Source organism: Montipora foliosa, chromosome 1, assembly GCF_036669935.1.
Source record: "Montipora foliosa isolate CH-2021 chromosome 1, ASM3666993v2, whole genome shotgun sequence".
Classification (NCBI taxonomy): Eukaryota; Metazoa; Cnidaria; class Anthozoa; order Scleractinia; family Acroporidae; genus Montipora; species Montipora foliosa.
This window is the reverse complement of record NC_090869.1, coordinates 31,223,496-31,233,980: the sequence shown is the minus strand read 5'-3', so window position 1 is coordinate 31,233,980 and position 10,485 is coordinate 31,223,496. Positions and strand designations below refer to the sequence as shown.

The 10,485-nt window shown below is 38.4% G+C and overlaps 1 protein-coding gene across 1 annotated transcript in view; it reads left to right on the top strand.

The window, feature by feature from the left end:
• The window catches only part of LOC137996619 (ras-related protein Rab-2), an 11,673-nt gene extending 1,188 nt beyond the window's left edge, over positions 1–10,485 (top strand). Inside the window, exons 4-9 of the mRNA XM_068842125.1 lie at positions 452–534; positions 3,971–4,063; positions 4,571–4,607; positions 4,884–4,958; positions 8,902–8,970; positions 9,238–10,485. Of these exons, the coding sequence (XP_068698226.1) occupies positions 452–534; positions 3,971–4,063; positions 4,571–4,607; positions 4,884–4,958; positions 8,902–8,970; positions 9,238–9,333 (453 nt within the window). The 3' untranslated portion in view covers positions 9,334–10,485. The remainder of the gene's footprint in view (positions 1–451; positions 535–3,970; positions 4,064–4,570; positions 4,608–4,883; positions 4,959–8,901; positions 8,971–9,237) is intronic.

Here is a 10,485-nt window from a genome sequence, read left to right as displayed (position 1 = left end):
TTTCGAACAACCAGGCCCTGTGTTTTATTACAGCAGTGCATATCGTTATTGGCATATCCTTTCCTGCATGTGACTGCTATTTTTCATTCAAGGAGGACACAGAAGTGTTAGAAAAAAAGAGGAACTATTAGTTTTGCGTGGAAGAAAATCTGTTGGCTCATCTTGATTTTCGTGGATGGTAGTGGCTTTCTCACATCTTTGTTAACCATCTAGTTCTACCGTATAATATTTCCACTGGACACTTTTGGCTAAAATGAAAGATGAGGAGGAATCATTGTATATTTGGGACAGAGGGGCTTGCACCATGATCAACTATTGGCTAAACTCAAAAGTTGATTTCTCTTTGCTGTCTCACAAATGAAGCTAAAAGTTCATTTGAAGTTTATGTGTAGCCAATATTTTACAAAGTTGTTCTTAATAATGTTACCTCTGACAATGTTTGTATCTGTAGGCTGGTCAAGAGTCGTTTCGTTCAATCACACGTTCCTACTACCGTGGAGCTGCAGGAGCTCTGTTAGTTTATGATATCACACGGTAAGGGACAAAAACCGTAGACAATAGACTCAAAACTAACTTGTAACTTAATAACATATGATGACCATCAGTGGCATCGCCGTTTTTACATGTTCATGTACTCTAGAAGGCTGCTACATGCTTTGTCTGTAGTGTTTCTGAACCTCAAGGGCATCTTTTTTGTTTAAGAGAATTTATTCATAATTTTAGAAGGAAATTGACATCAGTGTTACTTAAGCCTGAGACTGATCATCTAAAACACTTACAGTATATTCTTAGAAGTCTATTATCAACAATTCAAGGGTAGCTGAAAGTTTCTTCAACATTCTAGGGATTTCATCAGAATATGTCGATTAGGATATTAAATGTTGAAAATTTATTGTTTTTATGTTGCTTTTAATGACACATGACAACTTCCTCTTTGCTGTAACTTTGTCATGTTTAAATAAATACCGTTATTATTGCAATTGTTATTAGTAGTTTTATTGTGATTATTGTCATTGTTATTTAACAAAGCCAAGAAGTAAACTGGACGTTACAATACAATACATGCTTAGCTGACCACTCCCCATAGTGGCTTTTCAGGGCCAGTGAAACACAATCAATGAAATGACAGGAAAGAACAACAACAACAACAACAACTGTTAAGAATCCCAACTGGCCAGAGGCAAAGCAGTTGTGCAGTGGATAAGTTGAACCAGGGACTACCAGGAACAAATTCTATTGGTGGTCAGGACGGGTCTTGAACTTGGGATCTCCGGATCTCAAGGCAAGTGTCCTAACTACTTGGCGCCACTGCCTCCTTGGTGTTTGGATTTGGCTTTGACAAAATGACGCGCCTTTAAACCCTGTTTGCACAAGCAGTGGTCTACTATACCATAATTATTTCTGGATTGATTCAGTTTTAATTATGGATGGAGGGCTTTCAGTTTTGTTTCTGACCTCAAATCACAGATCTTTGTCTTGTAGATGTGCTCGACCTTAGCGGTAGTCCACTAGTCCTGGACTAATGCAAAATGCTTCTGGACTAGTAGATACGTAGAACCACTAGTCACAGGACCAGTAACTACTTTGTAATTAGTTTTTGCAATGTCTAAAAAAAGTACATTAGGTGAAAACAAAATACACGTCTTGTAAATGTTGCTTCAGTGCGTTCCTCGCAACGTTTCGATCGCAAAAACAGATAGTCCAATGCGAGGACTGAGGCGAGAAGACTAAACAAAGCTGAGGTTGGGACTGGGCACTAAGAAACTCCCAGCCCACCATCAATCTTTGTCTCGACTGCCCGTGTTCTTGTCATGAAGAGATTAGAGGCCTATTTTTTTAGTTCTAACAACAGAGATTATCCAAACAAACGCCATAAAGAGGGTAGCGGAGACGCAGAAAAGACATTGGAGACAAAAGAGAGCAAGAGCAATGAAGCGACCAAGAAATCTTCATATGATCAAGAGGATCGAACCATGAAAGTCAGGCATTTCCACCCTGAATGGAAAAACACTTTTCCTTGGGTTATTTACAAAGTTGGCGAAAAGATATTGCAAATAATATTGCCATGCTGCAATCAGGAAGGACTACCAGAGATTTACTCAGGACTAGTAAATTTTCAGTTCAAGTAGTCCCAGGGCAAGCGATCAAAAAAGTTAAGGTCGAGCACTGGCAGTTCATAAATGCTTTTATGGCAACCCAAAATAATTAACCTCTTACTAACCATGCACGTTAGGTGTACTGGGGAATGTTGGCTCGAGGTCTTGGCAGTGGTCCATACCAAAATGACCAAGGGCCAATGTTCCCCAGTACATTGCCGAGCAGGTGAGGTTAGTTTAAGTTCTTTATTTTATGGCTTGGTTTCTATGAGCGAAGAGGTACTTCGGGTTGTTTCATTCATATTAACCTCCGGAGCTAATTTAAAGATGAGAGGGAATTTCCCTATTTTTGATGGTGCAAACAATTTGGGAGCCCTGTGAGTAGTTGTCATAGGTCTTTTCTCTCTTAGAACAACGGAATAGCAAGTCAAGAGGTGGTGAGAAAAAACCTTAGGTACAGGCCGTTGAGTTCTTTGAGAACGCTGGTCCAATGGGATGTATTCACATTAGATTTTGACCCAAGCAATTCGATTGGTTCCAGGAACTGGTCAGTTCTAACGAACAATGGTGATCTAACCGGAACATCGTGGGTTCAATTCCCACCCTGGTCAGAGTTTTTCTCTGTCCTTGTGTGGGCCCATTTCCATCAGTAAGGGTAATGCTCACATGGTTCATATGGGGTAGAAACTTAGCACTTCACATTACACTCTAATCAGTTAAGTCTGTTCTAATGAGTACTCTGTTTGGTTTACCAACGGGAAGTAGTTCAAACAGGTTTTCAGTTGCTGTCAACATTACTTCTCGCTGCCACTGGGGCCATAATTGAAACTCTGCAAAGTACGTCTCCGGAATTCGAGGCATTGAAGCTAAAAGAAGGGGATTCAACAGTTTATCTTTAAATGCAGTGTATATGCTGTGCTTCTGACTGGCTTCAGGGAATCACTTATCTTTCAAGTCATTCCTTGCAGTTTGTGGCGTCTGCCAAAAATCGGAATTTAATGTGCAATTTTCGATTTTCATATTCTACCTCAAAGTTTTATATCTGAATTTGACATCAAAGTAAATAAGACAAATGTACCATAGGAACCCAAGGTGCTCATTTGGTAGGTGTCATGTCACGCAACCAATTCCTCAAAATTATGAAAATTGTAGTAAGCTGTTGATGATCAACCACCAAAGCTTTCATGTAATTTTCAAACTTCTCCATTTGCCTTTGCATTTGTAGCAAATAATCGAACTTAAGTCGTTCTCTGCGCACACAGGCAAATCTACCACTTTTGACAATCTTTCTGCCAATGTTTCAATAGCATCTTTGACATTTACCCCTGCCAAGTGCTGCCAGATTACACCCACAAGCCCGACTGTACACATCTGGTGTAATAATCTTTACTGGAGTTTTCTTTGTTTTGACATGAGTTCTGTGGAGCGTGGATTCTAACATAACTTAGCTCACGTGCAAAAAACCAGTTTAAAGCAACCGACTGTCAGGATGTGTCAGTTTTTTCAATGTCAATCAAACAGGCATGGAACTGAGGTGCTTAATGGTTTGAACCAGGGGTGTTTTCTCTCCACTTTGTGACGAGAGAGAGAGAAAAATCCTCTGGCATCCAGGATAGTAGTTAGTTAGAGAACACAATAAAGAAAAGAAAGGATAAGATGATGGTTTAATCTAAGAAGTGCATACGGTAGTTGTATTTTGCATGTCATTTTTGTTAGGCTTATGTCCAACAGAACAGCATATAATGCCTGCACATAGCAAGTTATGCAAAAGGAAAAGAAATGAAATCCTGTAGCCATTCACAACAATAATTTATATATCTGGGAGTTTTCTGTGCACTTTCATGGTATTGCAACACTTTGTTTGTTTGTTGCAGGAGAGACACATTTAATCACCTAACAACATGGCTGGAAGATGCAAGGCAGCATTCAAGTTCAAACATGGTCATCATGCTGATTGGAAACAAGAGGTGAGTTGCTTGTTTTTGTAATTGAAGTATATTGGTACAGAGATTGTTTGAATTTGAAGATTAGAAGTTCGGAAAAAATGTCAGGCTCCGGTATTCTGGTATTCAGGCTCTAAACTTTAGATTTGTTAATAATTTGTCTTTGTTTGTTCTAATAATATTGGCTTACTCCACTTCAAATGGACCCTGTTTGTAAGGGGCAGATGGGCAGATACTTGCCTTGGACAGAAACTTTCCACTTTGATAAAATCTTTAGATTTTCTGCAACATGTTACGTGACTACAGAATTTTGTTGGATGCAGCCAAGAGTAGTTGCATGATGTTATGCTTGAGTCAATTAATTTTATTCCAATGAGTTCCAACACTATTTTAGCTTTTCACAAAAAAAAGCTATCTAGGGCACATAATGGACTTGCTTGTAAGATGAGGTTTCGGTTAATTGAGTCCTTGTAATGTACAGAATCCCTTTGTCAGTCTTGGTTGTAAAGTGGTGTATTTTTTTGTCCACAGTGATCTTGAGGCACGTCGTGATGTTAGAAAAGAAGAGGTAGATGTTTGATATAAATTATAAATTAAATTGTAATCTGCTGTTCAGTTATTTTCGCTATGTTTGTCATATTAATAGACCAACATCCTTGTTTGATTTATGAAGAGTCACTTTCTTACGAATTTCATTTTGGAACAGTTCACTGTCTCACCCACCATCAGTTTTTGTGAGCTGATCCCAAGTATCCATTATTCATCTTTAGCAGTTTTGAACTTAGTTCACTTCAGATGAATTGCATCACATCCATGGTTCTTACCAATAACACTTGTTTCACAGGGGGAAGCTTTTGCCCGTGAGCATGGCCTTATTTTTATGGAAACGTCTGCCAAGACTGCAGCAAATGTAGAAGAGGTAAATGATTTTCCTGATAGCATCGCTCCAAAATATCAATTGTTGGTTTTCACTCATGTGATCAACAGCCATGTTTTTCAACGAAAAGAAAAGAAAACGTTTGCATAATAATAGAGTTGCATTCCTGGAGGATTTGGTGGGGCTCCATTATGGCCCCCATTTCTTTGTTTAGGGGCTCCATCATGGCGGCTGTGACGTCATGTGAAAACCGAGAATAATTTTGCAATTGTAATAAGTTGTTCCAGGGCTGTCAATAAATTTGAAAGTAGAAGGCCTATAATTAAAAGTGAGCTTTGCTCACTTGACTGAGGACGGAAAAGCATTCATTCTTTAGTCAGTTAAATGTTCCAGGCGTTCCACAACATTAGCACAAACGATTTTGTCAGGATTTCTGTAAAATATGCTGTCGATTCCACTCAAAACAGGGAAAAACGGGGTGTTTTAAAGGTTTCTTCAATGATAATTTAACAAGTTTAAGATTTTCCATTTTTATTAGTGGTAAAATGAGACGAAAGTAGCCGGCTGAAGATGGCTTACCAGCCTGCAGTTTTGGCCGGCTACAAGCCCATAATTATTTGACAGCCCTGTTGTTCCCTGGTAACCACTTTTTATTGCATCGATCTCAAAGGCTCTCTGTCGAACGGCATACTTTGCGCACCTCGGCTCAGGTTTGGTGGACCACAAAACACATCTATCAGGGGCACCCAACGGCAATATAGTTCAAAACCACTAAACATAGCATTGTTAAACGTATTTAGTATTTGAATGGTAGCAATAGCCATATTTTTATCCCGTAAAAATTTTTCATCTGTTCGGATTTCCTAGCTGAAAGTCTAGTGATCCGAAAATTATAGGGATCAAAACTTACATTTTCGAAAATTTCAGCCACAAAAAAGCTCCTGATATATCTAGGTGACCTTTCTAGGGTAAAAATCCATTAAAAATGGGCAATTATACCATTTTTTAGATGTTCGAAAATCCTAGGACAGGGAGGCGAGCAAGAAATTTTTCAACAAAGGTTTCGAAAATTCTAGTTCTAAAATCATTTTCCGAACAGATATTTTCCGAAAATTGACGTTGGGTGCCCCTGATGTATTGAATCCATCGCAATCGGAGGCATATTGTTCGAATCTAATGCTGGATTAGTATTATATTAACAGTGTTATTCTTCTTTTTGCCTTGAATGTGTATATTTTATTGCTAATCGGTAGTTTTGTTGATAATCGTTATTATTATACATTGGTGTCACAAGCTCGATTTTGATTGGCTGTAAGCACGCAGCTAATAGACCAATTTCGATATATTAAAATTCAGTCCGAAACAAAAGGCATCAGCTCGAGGCTCTGGGGAATAAATATAAGGATTTGTATGAGTTTATTCCCCAGAGCCTCGAGATGATGCCTTTTGTTTCGGACTGAATTTTAATATATCGAAATTGGTCTATTCTTGCTTGCTCTGTTTCTCTTACGTCATACCTACAGACAATAGATTTTATATATGTAGAATTGACGTCATACCTACAGACAATAGTTTTATGCATGCAGAAGTGACGTCACCTAACACACTAACCAGCAGTTCGATCAGTTTTGTCATGGCGGAGCTCAGCTCAGGAATATGCATAATAAAACAATTATTGAATTCGGTTTTCGCATGTTAGCGATAATTATCAAGGCCTCAGCCTTTCGCTTCAGCAGATAACACAAACTTTGGCCTTGATAATTGTCGCTAACATTCTCAACCTCATCCAGTAATTGTTAATTGATATATCGGCCGCGAAATTCGCCATGTCAACGGTGAAATACACCAGTGGATAATTGAGCAGTTGGACCGTTATGAAGAGACGATGACAGCATGCAAATATATCCGAATGAAGTCCTCAAAGATCTGAGCCACGGAAGTCAGTTAGGGATCACTGGACTTCCAGTTTCATTTGCTGAAGTCATTGTTTGTACTGAGTGAGCTACATTTGTTCTCCTCTCTGTTTGAATTTTTTCTCTTAATGTTTTTGGAGGTTGTTCAGGAAATATTGATCTTATACCAGACAACCTATGGCTGAAATTATTTTGTCTTCTAAAGCTTATGTCGGGGTCAAACGTTCCTGGTATTGACCAAAATGAGCAAGCTGTTTTTGTGCGTGACTCGATTGCAACGGTTGCAGCAGAGTCTTTATGAACAACTGATTTGCCACAAATTGTATAGTATCGAACAAAATGATAGCATTTTTTTCATATTGTTATAAAATTAAAAAGAAAACAAACATCCAGGCCATTTTACAAGAACGAAGAATCGAAGACAAAAGTATTTATGGATGTCTGTTTTGTATTTGAATCGCTGTCGCTGTCGCGACTCGGGCCGCGTTGGGTTAGGAAACTCGATTATCTTTGATTATCTTTGAGCAGCGCTTTGCTTTATTCACTGGAAATAAACATTTCTATTCTTCAAGCCAACTTTTCCTCCGTTCGCTTGTAGGAAAGGACACAAATAATCGCTTATTTTCTCCCGAGTGCCTACATCAAGCAGAATAAAAACAAACAAACGCGCGCAAAGCATGCCGTTCGACAGAGAGTCTTAAATGGAATCTAATTTCACCTCAACTTATGAGTACATACATGTAGCTTTTATTTTAATACATATTTTTAAAAATTTAATCACTCCACATAAGGCAAACACATCTAATAAAACATATCTTGCCATTTTCTCCTAAAACAAGATGCTTCTTTTTAAAAGCGTTTACTCGGAATACCGTGTGCCACAGAAGTAGGGTGATGTATTTTGGAAGAGAGAGTTTTTGAGTGATATTCCAATTTGCCAAGTACGGAACAAAACAAGTTAATTTTTCTGCAGCCAGTTGAAGTCTTAGGTCGCGGGTCAGCTTTTTGAAGAAATTAAAATGTTGAAGTTTAAATTTCTCTTGCAAATCCGACATGACATCTGTTATGTAGAAATCTCTACCCTTCACTGCCACGGTTTACCCATTACCCTTAACCCGCGGAAAAGGTCTTCTGCCGCAAAGGTTCGAAATTAACAGTGTTGTAAATAATGCGGCCGGTGACCTCCAGCTCTAGGTATGTAACATAGTCTAACATGGAGATCGTGAAACTATCAATTAATTAAAAGACAAAAATTGATCATGCTCGTACAAAGAACAGCTGAAACTAAGAAATTTCGGCCATTTACAACATACCGCTGCGGAAGTTCCGTACTAGTGATTTTGTCATGTAGTCAACAGGCAAGATTAGAGTAGATATCTTATTCATAACATTTCCAGAAGAATGAATCCAGTATTTTCACTTTTTAGTTGCATTGTATCAGTTGCGTCATTTGCCATCACGTTGAACATGAGTTTTGAGATCCAAAATCAGCAAACGAAATTAAATGTGTTACACTGAAGCCCCAAGTGGTTGCTCCACTGCATGTTATAAATTCGGATTTTCATCGAATTTTGTAAGACGTAAAGCTGTTTGAAGGCTCGCGCTGGCGGAAATCTTCTCCTTGGTTGATCCTTGATGGCTGTGTTTTTTTGTTATTGTTGCGGAGGTCAAATCAATTACGCGAAGGGTGCAGTGCATTGCTTTTAGCCAATGGAATCACCGCCTCGTAATTCTATTGTCCATTTGCTGCACAGAAAACAAAATTCAATCCAGATTATAACTCTGATACCTTTCAGGTATAGACCTCTTTCATAATGGCGGCCAAATAAATTATTCTTTTGTTTTAATGCTAATAAGCCCTACTAACCTCGCTACGACGAGCAAATTTCAAAAGAATATTTGCTTTCAAACGAGGGCAGTAGGTCTAATTAACATAAATACAAAAGAATGTAAAGTTGGTCGCCATTTATGAAAGTGGTCTATTCCCCCAAGTTGGAAAAAAACAAATGTGTTGTTAAAGCGTTCCGTGTTAATTTTTGTTGCACTAAGCACTGTTGCATCTTCTTTGACAGGCCTTCATCAACACTGCTAAGGAAATTTACCAAAAAATCCAAGAGGGGGTCTTTGATATCAACAATGAGGCGAGTAACCATATATTCAGTTCTGGTGTTTAAACTAATCCTCTATATACCCGTATAGGGGGCTCTCCTTGGCATAAGATCAGCGTTGTTTCATCGCAATTGGTGATTTTAACTAACCATGGTTCACACTGTGTTTCGACATGTGAACTCATGTATGTGAAATCTTACTAGCCCTTAAAAGAAAAAGGGTCAGAAGTTTCTTTTAAATGTGTTTACAACTGTTAAGATTTAGCATTCCAGGGAATAAATGTCTTTTCTCATTTTTAGGCCAATGGAATTAAGATTGGTCCACAACATTCACCTTCTAACCCATCTGTTCCTTTGGGAGGCAGCCGAAATCAAGACAGCGGTGGCTGCTGCTAAGAACTGTTTCGCTACGCAGTTAATTCAATGACTTCAAATAATTATTATTTTCACGATCGTATTTGACTCTACTGGCGTTGCCTTGAAGAGGCAATTGTTGATCTCTAGTTGACTTTGTTGATTCATTAATAATCAAATGGTGGTAATCGCGGAATGGGTTGCCACAAAATTTTCAGTTGGAGGGTAGAGTGTCAGTAAACAGAAGTTGTGTGACACATCTGCTAACAGAGCTACTCTCTATTTCCCAGTTAATTACCGATCTTTTTTCCTTTTTATGTCTTTTGTAGTTATATTGTTCAAATAACTGCAACTAAAAAAGTAGAACGCATTATGTGGTTATTCAAGTTGCATGCAAAGGGTTGACAAGCCTGTAAATTGTAGTGTATTTTATCGGTGCGACACTTTCGCCCATTTTGGTTATCAAGTTGTCAGTGTGAACGTCTTCATATCCAAAATTCCCAGTACTTCTTAAGTTCAAGTCGTTTAGACGGTGCGATTAAAGATACGAACAGGGCTTTGTATTAGTCGCTTTCCCCCAAAAAAAGATTAATTTGAAAAGAAACCAAACAATGGAGACTGCAAGAGGCTCTGTTTTTGGACCTATCCGATTGGATGGCATATTGTGGGCGTTTTCATTATATTTGCTTCTTTTTCCAACCTAACAGGTTTAATTTCAAGAAAGTTCATTTTAAGCAAAAGAACGTTTTTCTACAATACTACTCGTTATTTTCTTAGGGAACGTCCGGTTTGGGGCTTCCCTGATGCACTAAGCACAACGAGACCGGATACCTTTCGGTAAAGCAGCGAATTGTCCAGTGTAAGATATAGTTATGCAGTTGACTAAGGGATCCAGTAACAAGGAAAAGGGTTCACAATCAACATCGGAAAATTATTGATCGCATTTTAAGACCCATAAAGAGCAGGGCCAGATATCTGTTTATGACAACCTTAAGGGATGCCACAGAAGCGATGGCTTTATTCACCTGGTTTTATCCAAGGAAGTCGCATTTTACGAAGTCAAAGTTCAGTTGTATTGTTGAATTGAAGCGGAACATTTTTCTTTGTTACTGCATTTAAGTTTTGCTTTTCCAATTGTTATCTAGGCGTGGAAGGTAATCATAACCAATACAATAAAGAATATCTATTAACCAA